General features: G+C 42.3%; 1 protein-coding gene across 2 annotated transcripts; it reads right to left on the bottom strand.

The window, feature by feature from the left end:
* Nucleotides 1-231: 231 nt before the first annotated feature.
* Nucleotides 232-15,633, bottom strand: CDC42 (cell division cycle 42). 2 transcript variants are annotated; one of them, XM_009288977.1, is made up of 5 exons: nt 15,485-15,633; nt 10,498-10,570; nt 7,900-8,009; nt 7,597-7,794; nt 232-1,653 (listed from the first exon to the last, which is right to left on the bottom strand). In XM_009288977.1, exons 1-5 carry the CDS (start codon nt 15,587-15,589, stop codon nt 1,564-1,566), a joined length of 576 nt encoding a protein of 191 aa, XP_009287252.1. In that variant the 5' UTR covers nt 15,590-15,633; the 3' UTR covers nt 232-1,563. The 2 variants fall into 2 exon arrangements, with proteins under 2 accessions (XP_009287252.1, XP_009287260.1); XM_009288985.1 differs by lacking the exon at nt 232-1,653 and adding an exon at nt 2,301-3,165.
* Between the last annotated feature and the right edge of the window lie 1,302 nt (nt 15,634-16,935).

Below are 16,935 nucleotides of genomic sequence, written 5' to 3'. Positions count from 1 at the left end.
GTTGGGTATGACAGCAAAGACTCTGCCTCAAAGATCAGAGCAATCTTGACAGAACTGAGGCCAGCAGCAGAGACGAGGGACGGAAGACATGAACTGACAGGATTAAGCATTAAGGAAAGACCCAAACTAACTTGCAAGGAGGAGAGTGGGGCTCGCAAGGGATAAAAGTCATATTTACAAGTCCTTCACACTCAAGAGAAAGGCAAGGGAAATAACTACCCTCAGGCAGGCTTGTGAAGATACTTTATGTTTAATACATCTGAAAAGAATGCATATACAAAGAACTTAGACATGAAAAAGCATTGGTTCAATGAGTCTACAAGAAATCGGAATTTTGGAAGATGGAGAAGATTCCCTAAGTCTTAAAAAACTTAGAATTTGCAAGCCAAAATATATTTTTGGTAAAATCCCTACAACACTGCAGTCAGTCTACATAAAGACCCTGCGCACAATCCTCAGCGGGCTGGAGCCCATCTTACAGATTCAAGGTTACTTAAGAGCAAAATGCAGAAAAAGGGGATTCCCTTAACTGGTCCCTATATGGTGCCACACTAAACACTAGAAACCCCTCCCTGCAGTTCCTTCCTACTGACACAGGTCTATCTTTCCACCCCTCCCTGAAGGATGCCAAGCCATCCAGTAAGAGATGCACCACCAGGGCCAGCTCCAAAAAAGTCATCTTAAAGTACACCAGGTCCTTTCAGAGTGTCCAAACAGCAGTGTATATGCTGGTCATTGTAAGCATTTCTCTAACAATTAAGGATTGGCAGAAGATGGATTTGTTAAAAGCCAACTGAATCAGTTGGGCATGCTTTAAAAGGTGCAGTTATTTCTTCATCACGTGACAAAAGCTTATGATGTCAAGATTAAGGAAGAGACTGGCAAGCTAGTTTCAAGTCTGATGGTGCATCCAGAGAAAAGGATTCTCCTATTCCTAAGGCTTCATAACTTAGAGGATGGGGTAGAAATTTACGACCTGCACAGTGGAAAGCCAGGGGGAGAGATACAAGGCAACTTCAGAGGAGATGCAGATACATTTTCTACACTCCTCCTTAGAGGAGCACCAGCTTGGGACATTTTACTTTCCTGTATTTGTCTTTAGCACTAAAGTCTGCTCACACCCAGGCTACTGGCTGGCTGCAGAACAGCCCTAGAAGTTCTTGAAACCAGAACCAAGTCTCGCCAGACTGGTGTAAGGGACAAGGCTTCAGTAAAACAGCCTAGAATTAGTCTGTTACAGAAAAAGTCATCACAAGCATGCCTGGATTTTAAACAAAAAAAAATTAGGAACAGTAAACAAAATAAAAAACTAGTACTGATCAGTGTTTTCTGATAATACATAATTACTCAAAATTAACTAGTTTAACTGAATTGAGGGGGCACTGGGGAATAAACACTAACATTCTCATCTCACACAGGGATCGTGTGGGGGAGATGGGAGTGCAGGACATTTGTCATTATTGCGAAAACAAATTTTAAAATTTGTATCTTTAGTTTGATTTAAACATTGCTTTTAGTATGACATCAAACACCAGCTTTGCAGAAGGGGCTCTGGAGGGACGTTCATAGCAGCACACACCTGCGAGTCTTCTTCGGCTCCGGAGGCTCCAGGGCAGCCAATATCGCTTCGTCAAATACATTCTTTAGGCCTTTCTGAAAAGGGGCAAAGAGAGAAAGGGGCAGTCTCATTTTTGAGTTTTCACACAAACAAAACCACAGAAAACCAAGTGGCGGACAAACCCCTCTAATGACGAATCAAGGTTTGCCATCTACAACTCCCAGAGTCTCCTTTGCTCAGCTAGGCTCTGTCCAAGCTGCGTTGCTGTGGTTAGCAGTTCCTTAACACAGCATCTGATTTTCTGAACAGGAACGCAAATCCTCTGAGACCAGACCAGTATACTTCACAAGGAGCAAACACACATACCAAAGTCATTTCCTTAAGGCAATTTTTATGATTAGTCGGCTACTAACACATTTCACATGCTAATGACAAAGCAGAAAGTGCTGCATTCAAATGGAAGAGCTCGATCTGGAGCACACCGGGTACAGCAGTGCAGACACCCGTGTGTCAGGGGAGAGAAGAGACAAGGCAAGCATGCAACGATAAATCGTCCGGTACACGCTCTGGTCAGGCTTCCGGCCCCAAACACCCGACGGTTAGAAGCAGCCAGGTAGAGCCCAGAAGCTGTGCATGGTATCAGAGAAGTCAAGATGGGAAGAGTACGAAGCAGGTACTGTACATTGCGTTAAGTGTTAAACTGAAGCCAGAAATGCAAATCAGAATAAAGCTTCATCAGTCATTTATACAAACAACTGCAATTTTTAATTTCAAAATTTAAAGACAAGCTACAATTGATGTTTTCTCCTTAAAACAATAAAAACCAGAAGCATGAGAGTTAAGAAGCAGCTTTACATCTTACAGTAACAGGCTTTAAGGATCTATTATTGAAATGAAGAAGTCTATCATGTTAGTGAAAGCAAGAATTTTAACAGTTCATAAAGCAGTAGCAAGTACATTGATATTTCCTTCCCCCCAAGGACTGACAAATACTCCACTACAGCACAGACAGCCAAAGCAACAGCAACAGAAAAACATCTCACTGCACAAAGGAGAACCAGAAAACCCTTCACATTACAGCGTAACTTGCAGATCACCATTTCATGTACTTTTATCATGCAAATACAGTTAACAAGAGTCACAAGTAGAAATTGAAAAAACACGCATCACTTCTTCCAGTTGGATTCAGGAAGATCAAACATCACGTCTTAGTCTTTTGATCTTTCTTTAAATAATGATGTAACCAGATCCCTTCCCCAACAGCCTGAATTATAAAGCTACCCACATCTGGCAACCCAAGCAGCAGAGAGTTAAGCGAGTCCAGTTCATGTTCCATGGTCACAACATTTTACTAAAGATCTTAAGTATTATTTTCAGTCCAAGAGCTAATACAGAGGTTGCTCTAAGATGGTAAGCAGACACAACAGCTTTCAATCAAGGTGGTTTTATTCGTTTTTTAACCAGGTTTCTACAGTAGTGGGACAGAGGAAGCAGCAGCAAGAGGGGAAGGAGAAAGTTTAGAATATACAGCACTTCCTTTTGGGCTGAGTTTCCGGAGGCTCGAGGGCAGCTAGGATAGCCTCATCAAACACATTCTTCAGACCTCTCTACAAGACAGAGGGGAGGAGAAAAAACAGCAGCCAGGTTAGAGGATTAGAGAAAAACAAGCAGATACAAAGCATTCAGGATAGACCAGGCTGAATTCACAGAGGCAGTAAACAGATTTACTTTGCAAAAAACAAAGTAGATCCCAGGAGGAAAATCTCATTTAGATGACCCAGAAGTCAATGTCAGAGACAGATGGCACATGTGACAGACCAAGTCAGACAAAATGAGCACCCAGAAGGGCAGAGGCACAAACACAGTGGCAACTGGCAAGAACACGAGGGCAGGAGGGACCTCACAGAAGATGGTGGTTTCCACTTAACTACATGGAGGGAGTTTACAGGGGAATAAACACAGTGGAGAGCAGCTTGCCCCACCACAGGGATCCAAAAGGTCAAGTAAACCTTTTGTAGTCACCTGCTGTGGATAAGCAAGCACCTCAGATGCATGGACTTACCGCTCCCAACTACCCCAGCAGCAGCTAGTCCAGAGCAAAGGCTCCAAACAACTCCTCTGCTTTGTGAATTCAGCCCCTGAATAACTGAAGATCTCCAGATGGCTGGGAAAACCTGATCTGGGATCGAAGCAGTACCTTTCTGGTAAGCCATCGTCATCTTCAGACATTGGCTATCAGTCTTTTAAGAAGCGATGCAATACCTTACCAATGCTGCTATTTTGACATTGAGCACCAGCATGGAAATGGTGCCTTTCAGTTATTCAGTTTAGTTACCAAAGCAAGTATAACCACTCAAGTCACGGGAAGACAGAAACGGTGTTAGGATTGGAATAACTGAGATCCAACACCAGACAAGCAGTCACAGAGCTGCAAGGAGTCTGCAGGGATTACACTGGAGCACGAAGCATGCATTGCATTTGCTGTAAGGACAACAGGAACACTTCAGTGTGTTACCACTCCCACACAACTCTGCCAAGTTACACATAACACCAGAAGTGAAACCTGGCTCAGTTTATGCTAACTGGACTCGCCTAAATCTACTGTCATGAGTGCAACCTTCATAAATTCAGAACAACTGCTTTATCCCAGCTAAAAAACAAACAGAAAAGCTTAAATTACTTCCTGTAAACAATTGTAGTCTTTGCAAAATTAAGATTTTTTTTTTTTTAAATCATTCAAATGTAACTGGTTTCTCCCTCACAGGTCAGACTGGATATATCCCTTTTAGAAGGTCTTTAATCTTGTTTTACTGAGGCACATACATGGGACATCTCTAAGGCAATTCCATCTGGAAGCATTTAAGTCCATCATGTTACAAGCAAGATCATACTTGAAAGAACAGAAGTTAAGGAAATTATTATGTACAATCATTCTGTACATCCTCCCCAGCAACTTTTTTGAAATCAGTTGCAACCCAGGCTGACAAAAGAGCTAGAGACTTCAAACAAATAATGCCTATGTGAAGTCTGAGTACTAATTTAATTTTCTTTCTCTGCAAGAATAAGGCTGTAGTATAAACTCAGTTATGTACTGTTAGATTAAGAACCCAGGCAGGGTAAGAGTCAAGAAAACATGCTTCCTTAATTCTCCTACTGGAGGACTCCTCTTTGTTTTCCTATTACACAGGAGAAATTAATTTGTTCAAGAGAACAGAATTCGGGATTTGGTTTGAAGGGCCTAGCAAAAAATTGGGATAAGGGAAGAGGAGAAAAAAACAGGACAGGGAAAAAATTGTTGTGAAAGTGGAACTGGGGTTAAAAGCGTGGATGATACAAGAGTAACCACATGAAGGGAGCTGTGTTTGATACCACTGGCACACAGGCCTCGATACTCCGGTTAAAGTAATGTAGCTCCTGTGCTGCACTGGGGAACAGGTTGAGCTCAGGCTCCCTTTACCCCGTCCATTCATGGACAGTTTAAGACACTTGACACAGTCAGTCAGATTTGTAAAAACTGTCAACCCAGCATCAAGCCGTCCATTCATGGACAGTTTAAGACACTTTACAAATCTGACTGACTGTCTGTGTCAAAACTGTCAACCCAGCATCAAAGGGAAAAAGGAACTGAATTCAGAGCTCTTCCTTGTGTTAGGTACTAGCATTGAGCTTCAGAAAGTCCGCTCAGACGTTTAACTCCTAAGAGTAACAGAAGCAACTATCATTTTAGTTGTAATCTGTCACCCTTTCCTAATAGCAAAGTGTTACCCACTTTTTACAGTGGTATTGGGTACTATTTTGTAGAGAAAGGTTGAAGAGAGACATTGAAAGTGCCTTCATCACAAAAAGGGATTCCACAACCTGAGGAAAGGGGGGATAGAACTGACTCCTCAGTACTGCAGTCATCCAAACTCAGGGAGAAGATACTCTGTCTTTACAGAAAAGACTCAAACTCAGCCTCTTACGACTCACCTAGTGCTTTCAGAACATCGACTCTTTGACACAGACAAGCAAATTCTTCCTCCCAGGAAAAAAAACATGCTCTGGCTCCATGATTTTATGATTAATTGCTACTGTGGTGTCAAAGTCATTTGTAAATTAGTTGCAAAGGAAAAAAACACCCAAGACTGCTGAAGTGAACTGCGTAGATGGAAGCCAAGGTAAAGAGAGATTGAACTACCCAGCTGAGTCTAAGCTTTAGTTGAAACCAGCTACTACAACATTGCCTTGCAGGTAGGAAAACAACCCTCCTGGCTAGGAAAGCCAGCCACTTCTGTGTTTAGCAAGCTGACAGCTAGATCACTGCCGGGAACTTCAAACAACGCTTCACAGATAATGTACATTTCTGTTTGGCAGCTATTACTGACAGACTGAGGAAAACGGTGTTTTGTGAGGGGAGTCAACAACAAATGAAGGAAGAAGAATAGAGCAGATGCAAACCAGCTAGTCTTCCAGGTAAGAAGGCTTCTGAACCTTCCTCCCAGGTTACTCTTAATTCCTAAAACCATCAATGGATATACAAGCACTAGTGCTCTGGAAGAAGTTAAAGGTGAGCTTCCAAGTGCATAAAGCTGTTCTCTGCAACAGATACAGTTTAGTCTATCTGGAAATAAAAAGAATGGATAAACACTGAAATTTTTAATCATATCAATGCTTACTCTAGTAATTCTAAGTGCTTCCACGCAATTTGAGCAGACTAAACAAGGCAAGTTTAAAGCTACAGAGGAAAGGGTCTCAGTGAGCAATAGAGGACAAAAAGTCCTGGTATGTATTTATCCAACTATCAGGATCTACAGCCTAGTTAGCAGCAGCATTCAGGATGTGCCAGACACCGTCTAAAATGGTATTTCAGGACTGAACAGATCTAAGAATTACAGCTCAAGCACAAAACCCTCAGCTTGCATGTGGGCAGTAAGGAAGCACAGCCAAGACCACCTTTTGATCAGGGATTCCCAGGATGAGCTGCAGTGTCCCTCGCCACAACACCTCCAGTGCCCGTGTCCTGCACAATTCCATCAAAAGCCTCCTCCTTCTCAGCAAACACTCAGGCAAAGCTTTGTTACAAAAAAAAAAAAAAGAGTGCCTCAGGATCCCAAATGGAAGAGTCAACATGCAATCTGGGCAAAAGGTGCAAGATAAGCAGAACTTCAGGCTTCATGAAGTTTAGCAATAAAGCTTTGTGCTCAAGATACCAGAGGTGAATGCACAATAAAACTGAAAAGAGTGAGGGACTTGATACTGTGCACCCCTAGTTCCATGCACATCAGGTAGGGACAAATTCTTTACACAGTAGCATTAAGGAAATTGTTAAAGAGTTGTAGTCAATTCTGCAAGAGTAAGCACACAAGATTAAGTTCCCAGAGCATCCAAAGTCAAGGCAACACGCCAGCTAGCCAGCCGAGGGCTCCTATCCACCCCACCCTAGTATTCCTAACTTAAAGGGAAAGGATAATCAGGTTTCCTGGCCTCAAATCAGCTATTTTAGTTGAATTTAGACTCATGTTCACAAGTTGATTCACACAACATCATGTCATTTATGTCTTAAGAACTATTTCATCGTTATTTTGTTTCAACAGAACTTCCATCTTAAGGCGGACACAGGAAACATAGCTCACCACCAACTGCACAGGAAGAGAAAGCAGCTCTCACAAGTATGAAGGCTTCTAGTCTTAGAAGCACCAGAACTGACTTTTCCAAGAGGTTTTTTCTTTGCTTGCTCTCTTCAGTAGTATTGTTAGGACGCAGCTGTATTCTGCGTCCTAACCCACTTATTGTCCATAACACACCTTCTAAGTTTTCAATAGCCATTTTCCTCCAACACAAAAGCAAACACAGCGAGCACATCTTCCTCCATCACCCGTCTACACTATCACAACTGCCAACTCCCTGTGCCTTAGAACAACAGGGCAAAGAGAAAGCTACTGTGTCCCCAGCAGAAACAGAGCTCATACCCTTACACATCCACATTGAGCTGGTTTTCCCCGTAACTGAAAAAAGCATGGAATACAAGCAAGCAAAAATGGTCAAAGACCAACCCTCACCTGCGTAAGCGCAGAGCATTCCACGTATTTGACAGCCTTCAGGTCCCGGGCCAGTTTTTCAGCCGTCTCTGGAGTTATGGGCTTCTGCTTGTTCTTGGCAAGTTTCTCAATTGTTGAGGGATCATCTCTTAGATCAATTTGGGTCCCAACAAGCAGGAAAGGAGTCTTTGGACAGTGGTGAGTAATTTCAGGTACCCACTAAAGACAGAGAAGACACAACATTTGTTACTAACCACCTAAGATAACTCCCCATGTTTCCGAAATCACTACAGCAGCTCCCTTTTTAGGCAGAGTTCGACCAACCTTTTCTTTCACATTTTCAAATGAAGAAGGAGACACCACTGAAAAACAGACCAGAAATACATCTGTCTGTGGATAGCTGAGGGGTCGTAATCTATCATAGTCTTCCTGACCTAGAAGAGGAGAAAATTAACACAGTATTAGACCCAGACATTGAAATTCTGCCCTTTACAGGTGGTTAGAATGCATATTCCAGCACAATAGCATTATTGTGTTTAATCCTAACTCTTAAGCCCTGAACCCAAACATTCGAAGATCCTAGTTTTCAAATACAGAATTCATTCAGTTGCTATGTAACAACAAGCTGCTTAAAGTCACGGGAGAGCTGGGAAGTCTGATAGGAGTACACTCTAATAAATTTTTACATCAAACACCCTCAGACTGCATAACACTTCTCAATTACAATGAAAAGTTGCAGAACATGGATCTGGTTATAGATGAGGTCTTCTGCATCTAGTCCATTCAATGAAAGTATCATGCCATCAAATTTCATTACCCTGCAAAAACCCTGCAGTTTGGAGAAAAAGAAAAAAAAGCAGTTTTGTTCACTAGAACGTTCTCTGACTTATGCTTGCGAACACTTAGTGAAGTGTCCTCCAAGCAGTGAGAGGAGAATGCTGCTATTACAGGTGAGTGTTCAGGCCGTCCAGCAGCACTCCCCTAAAAACGCACCAAAGTCCCAGTGCAGGCTGTGCTTCAGAAGAAGCCAGGCTCTTCCCTTTGGGTCCGTAAGAGAGCATGCAGTCCCTGCAGGGCACCACTAGCACTGACCCACCAGCCTGACTCTGCCCGAGCTCATTCTTAAACTTCCTCCTGCTCAATTCAATAGCACTTTGCTTTCAGAAAACACACCTGGCACTAAAGGAGCTGCTACTTGCTGGCAATCAAATCAGAAACACTTGTTCAAAATGCCTGATTTCAGCTGATGTTCTCTCACCTATCATACAGGACAAAGACCTTTGAGATCTTGAAGGAGATGACTCAACACCTGGGACATCTCAGTAGAGGAAGATCTACAGTTTGAAGACAGAGGTCTGAACAGCTTGTTACAGCTATCACGCTTGGCTGGACACAGAGGAGCTAAGCACTGATCAAAATATCTTGTTGCGATTAACAGACTACTCCAAAAAGCTTTGTCTTCATAGCACAAGTTCAAAACAAAGACTTTTTTTTTTAATAAATTTGACAGCTAGTAATAGGGTTTTTTCCCATTGTTAAGTTCTGTAACTTGTGCTGGCTACTATTTAGCAAAAAGCAGGTGACCTTTAAAGAACAAAAGCCTCCCACTTCAGAAGCCCAGCTCCGAAAGGAAAGCCCTTCTGTTCACAAGTGCGTAGAGTCTAAAGCCACTTGGTAAGTTTTCAGAATTACTAGATGGGTTACTGCACTCATGTTGATAGACGGTACACGGATATGCATATCTACACACGCACCAGTTTCCAGAGGCCTGAACCCAGAGGACCTCAGCAGGAAAACAGGCAGAGAAGGACCTAACACAGCTTTTACCCGTGCAGGTACCAGAATGCTATAGTTGAGAGCCATTGAAGTACTGGTCCCTACAGCAGCCTACACAATGTGTGCCAGGAAGGAGCCTCTCTCCTCTAAACAACTCCTTATCCATGAACTAGGGAGTCTGCAATAACTAACAAACAAATTACATTTGGGAGAAGAATGTGAAGAGCTAATTGAAGTTATAGTGTTTAATTGGAAGCTAAGATCATTTCATTAATCAAATAAGACACTAACGAACCATCTGTAAGAATACAGCTGGAAACAGTCAGATTAAGTTCTATCAAGACAATTTTAGGTAACAGCTTATCAACTAAGCTCTCTGGAAGGACTCTCTTGAAGAAGAGTTTACAATACCAGATGCTGCCATACCACTTTGATATTATTACAGGTTGGGGCCTGGGTAACTAGCAGTTGAACCAGTTTCTACCCTTTCTTGCTAAATTTTCACATGTACAAAGCAATGTGTGTAGCTGTTTAATCATTGTACATTTCTCCAGCCAGAAACTGAGATACAGTCTAATAACCATAAACAAAGAAGCCAGCAGATTTATTTTCAATTTTAGAAAAGCACACAGTGAGAGGGCTTATGAAACTCCACACAACATCCTGATTTCATCCATGTTAAGAACAGAGACATGCCACATGCACATCTAAGATGTTCTAATGTTAGTCATTCTGTCTTGACATCTGGTCAGAAAAACAGGCTATTTACTAAACAAAAACCACATATAATCCACATATTTTACTCAACACAATTTTCTCCTTTCATTTTATTTAAAAACATAGAAACCCCTTATCCTTCAGGTATCCCCTAGATTAGAGGTGAAAGGTTGAAAATTGTCATCTGGTGTCACAAAATAAAACAGCTCTAAAAGAAGTGGAAGGTTTTCTTGTTTTGGTTTCAGTTTTTTTGGGGGTTTGGTTTTGTTTTGTTTTTAAATAAACTCAATTTAGCAACTCCCCAAAGGTCAGGAAAGAAGAATCAAGAAAGATTTTTCCCTTTCATTAAAAAAAGAACCAACTGTATGTCTGTGTTCAACATCACCTCAACTAAATCTTGGGCAGTTACAATGACACTTGATTTCTCACCTGCAGTATCAAAGAGGCCTAGGGTGTAAGGCTCTCCTCCAATCATCACTGTTACAGCATAGTTATCAAAAACCTGGTAAGAAAAGAGAAACATTTAAGAGGATGTGAATAAGCCATCTTTCAAACCATCGTCCTACTCACCTTGCCAGACCACCTCCGATGTGTACAGGAGTCACCTGCACAGGACAGCAGAAGCCATTAGGCTTGCAATGCTATTACCACTAAGGCTGTTAACAGGACAATTCAATTTGGAATAGGGATGCAAGAGCTGTTTCCATGAGGTATCTAAAGCACAGACACACTAGGTACACCACTGCATGTAACAGGGTAAAAACCACTGAGCAAGACACCTGCAACAGCTCCTGCCTGTAATTACAAAAAGGTTTCCCACATTGCCACAGAAATTTTAACCTTCACACTTGGTCTGATACAATAAACACCTCCCCACAAAGACAGAACTGAAACTTCAGCCCTGCCCTTCAAGGCACAGAGCTATGGGGCTTCTCACAGGACTGGAGTCCTCTGAAGTTCATCTTTCTGAAGATCTAGGGAATTCAATACAGAGCCCGTCTTTTCAACAGGAATTTATCCTCCATCTTTGGAGGAAGCAATATAGTTGGTCAAAATCAGTCTGTGTCAAATTCACCCTCAATCTAAATGGAGAATCTAGCTCCAGAAGACCAAATTATATTGTCTCTGTATAGCATCTGGCACAATAGTCCTGTCCTCAAGGGCAGACCCACTACACGGAACAAAAGCTAACACTACCAAAAATGCTTCCCCCAGTAACTTGTTTACAACACAACTGAGCAAGAAGACATACCCAAAGCCTTCTCCTTCAACACCCACATACTCAGCATTAAGAAGTATACTGTCAGAGGTCAGTATCTTTAATTTCAATAACCATTTTATCTTCAGGACCACAAGAGACAGTATTTCAGAAAGTACTTTTGGCAAAAAATCCTTCCCACTGTAAAAAAAAAAAACCCGTCCCCGCATACTGTGCTGCAAGGTTACTCAGAGACGGTTGAGATCTCTGAACAAGGACAGGGAAGCTCTGCTTCCACACAAAACTGAAGTCTGAGCAGCTCCCACAGCTAAAGTAAACCACAACATTAAAGAGGCTAGTGGTCATCTCAAAAGCTTTTCATGGAAGTGAGGAGGGAGGGACATGGAGAAATAAGCGGTCACATGCATCTATTAACAGGGCTTTAGTAAGAGCTTAGGTCCTTGAGAAAATCCCACTGAAAACTCAGATAAGACCAGCGAGACAGCACTTCAAAGCTGAACTTTCAAGAGTTCAGATCTGTCTCCTTTCCACCTAACTGTCCTGGTTAAAGTAATACCTGACACCACACTAATTCAACTTGTCACAACTCACAGCATCTGAGAAAGCAGCTATGGCCACAGCATGCTGCATAACCCCAGGAACATCAGTTAGAAGCAGAAGTCCACCTCTCATACTATTTTGGATTAGCATTCAAGATTTTTAAAGTAGTACAAGAGATTTCAACACTCATCTCCATTACCTGCAGCCCAATCCTTTACACATTGCACTGAGTTTGCCTTACTGAACACCCCAAAAAGTGTCCAGCTTCAGGCTGGAGAAGGGTGGAAAGCATTTCACAGGGCATATCAATATGCAGTGACTACAACTTCAAGACTCTAAAGGACAGGTCAGGATGAGAACTCATCTATTGCTAGGTACAGAACAAGAAACTGGAATGCTCCACGTTGAAGGTCAGAGCATTTGCTCTTTCAGATGTCAGAAGATGGTCAGCAGCTTAATCCCCTAAAGACATCCCCCCATTTTTGCCCAGTGAACAGCAAGTCGGTAATACTACTTGTAGCTGGCCTTTAGGAGGATTAGCATGCATTTTCCCCTCACATTTTTTTTGTTTGGTTTGGTTTTTAAGCTCCCTACCTGCAAAATGGGATTTTTTTGATTTTTTTTTTTTGTACAGCCACTATTGAAAAGGTCTGGGGTTCAGCCCTAAGGAAGCCAGGATTACAAGGCTAGCCTTCAGACAAACCTGGCAACTACAGTCTCATAGCACAATCCACAGACAACTTCATCCTCAGTTGTGCCAAACAGGCTAAAAACCAGAGCAACAATTAGCCCAACAAGAAGTTTCAATTCCTGCCAGTGCCAGACAGCCCATTACAGCAGGTGCATGAGCATTCGTGTTACAGGACTGGCACCTGATCTGCCACTACCCAAATATTGCCAGTGCCTTTCCAGGGACATGCCCCTCGCTGCCTTTTCTGAGAATGACAATGACATCAAAAACATGCAGGTGACAAACCATGTGCAGTACCAGTATGAAACCCAGCTCCCACCGAGAAATATCCTCAAAAAAACAGAGCGAGCTGGAAAACACAGAGCCAAGTGAAAGAAACTAATCTATCAGTCCGAACTGGGGCATTCTCCATCGATGTTTTGGCCACACTGCTGCAGACCACTACTCTGATTATGGTACAGCTACACAGGGCAACAGCACAGGCAGTTTACACCAGCCACTCCCGTGCCCACACAGAGGAGCTCAGTTTGAAGCCAGACTGTTACTGATTTGATAAAGCACCCCTACCTTCTACTAACTGCTTTGTGCCCTGTACCACTGGACACACTCAAGGAAGAAGGATGCCACCTTCCTCTCAAGACAGACTTCGCAGTATCTGCTGCAGCTGGATTCCCAGTGTTTGCTGGTACGCTCACCTTGAGCTACCACCAGTATTTACCAGGTCCTCAAAATCAGAAATTTATCTCCAGGTTCCTTTCCTGCTTAAATATTTTTGTTAAGCAATTTGAGTCCTGCCCACTTTACCCTAGGGTCCTTATTCAGCCACAAACATTCTGGGGATATTAAGGCTTGTCGACTCTCAGACAGCTTGCTTTCATTTTGGGAGCAATGCTGTATTTCTTTGCTTGTTTATTACTAGAAGCATTAGCCAGAATATCAGAGGTTACTTACCAGTTTCCAGAGTTTGAAATATACCTCTGGGCCATACACAGAATTAGGAATAGGCCTGTGATATCCCCAGAATAGCAAGTTCCTCAAGCCATGAAGTTGAGAGGTAAATACTATTCCGGAAACATGGGACAGTTTTAAAAGGCACTATAAATAAGCCTTAGCACACCTTGAACACACTTTACTGGCAAGTAACTTTGTTTCTTTGAGTAGCTTTTCCATATTGCTTGTTAGCAGGGATTTATAGACAGTACTACCATCTGCAGGACAGCAGACAAACTCACAAGGTTTCAAAATAGACATTAAGACTAACATTTTTCAACATAATTAAGGGTCACTTCACTAAGGCTAAGTATAGAAACGCTCACTGCCTGAACTCACTGACCACTTTCATTTTGTCTTGACCATAAAGAATAGCTTAAATAGGGCAAGCAGACTTCCACAGGTTCAGCGCAGGATGTGGTTGTCCTAGACACATCACACCAGGATACTTGGCACCACTCTCAAAAACTTGAAAATGGCAAAACGCAGTTTCAAACACACTTCTCTACCAGTCCATAATGAGAGGATCTCCATGAGAGGGGCTGAACTTGGGTCTCCATGCCTACAGCACAACCCTCAGGTTTGTAACAGTAGTCACCGCATCCAACCTGAATACTCTCGTGTTTGGGAGTCCTTTCATCTTTAGTTCCAGATCTACAACTAAGCACAAACATTTCATTCTGTGGAAGTTTGAATATTCCTAACACCTCAAATGTTGAAGATCTTTGGATAGTGTACAAAGCTAATACCTCAGAAAGAGGCAGTGAAGTTCACTGCAACTTCTTTTCCACAAAGAGAGGACATTTTTAAAGAAGTAGCTATTCTGAAAGAGCTATCGGGCAGGAGCTACCCGGCATCTCAGAGGAGCTATCTGTTAAGTTGCTTCATAATAACTGAAAAGATCACTGATCCTTTCACCGACAGGGATTCGACCTCTTTGCAATGCATTTCCAGATTCAAATTTATTTGAGGTACCTGGATAAACTCTTCAGTTTGTGTATAAGATGACCTTTTCAGGTCCGTAACAGAGATAACTAGTAAAAAGAGCATCCAGATGTCAAAGTCTCTTGCACCAATCTCAGTAAAAAACTGAACCACCTCAGTGTCAGCAAGCTGATCTTGCATATGCAATATTAACAAGAAAAGCACTTTTCTATTAGAAAGATAATGCACATGTGCCTTGCAGGCAGTCAGCAAACTGCTCCCAACTTAATCTTTAGGTAAGCCAAGGGACTCGGTATCTCAGAAAACTGAGCCTGTAAGATTCAAAAAGGTTACTTAGAAATAGTCAAGGACTACACACAAAGTTGGCAAGTGTTTGGAAGTACAAATGAATGAGACCGGGCAGTCTAGATCCAAACATGACTTCAGCTAAGCGTGTGAGAAATAGCTAGCCACACTCCATAGTTCACTGCACAACCTCTGGATCTTTCAGAGTTGCAAAGCAAAAATGAGCATGAGAATCATAGAATCATTGAGGTTGGAAAAGACCTCTAAGATCATCGAGTCCAACCATCGACCCAACACCACCACCCACTAAACCATGTTTAACACGAAAATGTTAATTGTAGTCACTGACCATTCTAGCAACATAAACTACTACTTTCCCTAAAAACAAAGATGTAGCAAGAATTGAGAGAGCAAGTGTTCCTGCTGCTTGCTCTCCACTTAGCAGTGCTAACAACCACAAATAATCTTGTTCACAGAATCCAGCTGGTGGCCATCAACAAACAGAACTGACCCGATACAGGAAAGGCATCCCAGTACTACCAGGTAACACGAAAGATAGGTAGCAGCAGCATACCAAACACTCTGATCATTACTTTTCCACGACATCTTAGTTAGTCTCCAACAGGAAAGCAGGCTCTAAGAACAAGTATTAAGGCGTGCATGCCACAAAGGTTAGTTAGGAAGGAAACTCATGCTGCTCTACCCCACCATGCCCAAAGAACAACTGGAGCCATTCTCACACTTACCGTTGGTACATATTCCGATGGGAATTTATTTGTTGTGTAAGAAATTAAGAGACAGGTTTTACCAACAGCACCATCACCCACGACTACACACTTGATCGTCTGCATAGCTGAAGTCTACTAGAATATCAACTCCAGTGAGAACCTAGAAGAAAAAAAAAAGGAGATACACATATTCAGATGTTTCTCATTCTCACTAGATAGCAGTACATCATTGATGAGCTTTGACTGGAGCCCAAACCACTAACAGCACATATGGGATCTGAAAACGAGACATTCCTAGATGAGTTAGTAGATCCGTTCTCTCCATCATACACACAAGATAGGAAGCTGCTCATTTTCATAAATGCAAATACCTTCTCCCTACAGCTAGACCCCTCCCACTGCACACAATTGCTAAACACCAGCTAAGACTGTTTGGCACAGTTGCTTTTTTACACTGGGAAGAAGAAGTAGGTAAGATCAGTCACTCTAATATACAGTGCAATTTTTGCCTAGTTACCTAGAGGTGGGCAAAAGGTCTTTAGGCTTTTCCAGACTGTTTTTCATGTATGGAAGCATCCAGCCTTAAATGCACTGAAAGCTGAAAGTGTAAGCTCGGGTCTTGATAGCTGCTAAGCAACATACATGCCTCCCAAGAGATCTTCCCTCTGGAGAACACTTCAGTAGAGAAAGCTCAGCACAAAACACAGCAGTATGAGCTTTGAAACAAGTTTATGGGATAAAAATAAGCATGTACAGACAGAAGTAAACATGATTAATTCCTCCTCCCCCTGCCTTTTTTGTTGTTATTTTTTTTGTCTAAGCCTAAGTACAGTTCTACAATCTTTTGGTTACAGTTGCTACTTAACATGTACCTTATCCCCGCTTTGAAGTGACTAACAGAACTGAGAAGCTCAGCAGGGCATCCGATTTCCAAGGAATCATATTACTCTCCAGACATTACAAAATCATGATGCACCCAGCTACTTCAACACTGACCCAGCACAGACTTTAGCACATGAACTAAATCAGTCTTTGCCATCAATAATGCCTCCAAACACCAGTTAGCAACCTCCAGTGCCAGACACAGCTGCCCTTCATTAATATATTACTTTAATTAGAAAAGTACCAGGCCTCTGGCCATTCATTCCCATACAGGTGTGAAATCCTGACCCCAGCAAGCCTAGTGGCAAAGCTCCCACTGACTTTCAACACTTCCATATTATTGGAAGTACTTTTATTTACAGCAGCAAAGACTTGCAAACTGAGTTACCCCCGCCAGGGTGTGGGGAGAGAGGACAAGAGGCATCCATTGCAGCAGATTTACCCTCAGAATGGTGGCAATGCTTTAGCCTAGCAAGGATGTTGCATGGCTCTCAGTTCTGGGTAACTGCATTAAAAAAATTGAGTCGATCCCTACTGAACTATGCATTTGGGCACCTCCTGGGGATTTCACTTCTCAGAATGATCTG

Source organism: Aptenodytes forsteri, unplaced genomic scaffold (assembly GCF_000699145.1).
Source record: "Aptenodytes forsteri isolate BGI_AS27 unplaced genomic scaffold, ASM69914v1 Scaffold253, whole genome shotgun sequence".
In the NCBI taxonomy this organism is placed as follows: domain Eukaryota; kingdom Metazoa; phylum Chordata; class Aves; order Sphenisciformes; family Spheniscidae; genus Aptenodytes; species Aptenodytes forsteri.
Note: the sequence above shows the minus strand (reverse complement) of the source record. Positions and strands in the feature narration are given on the sequence as shown.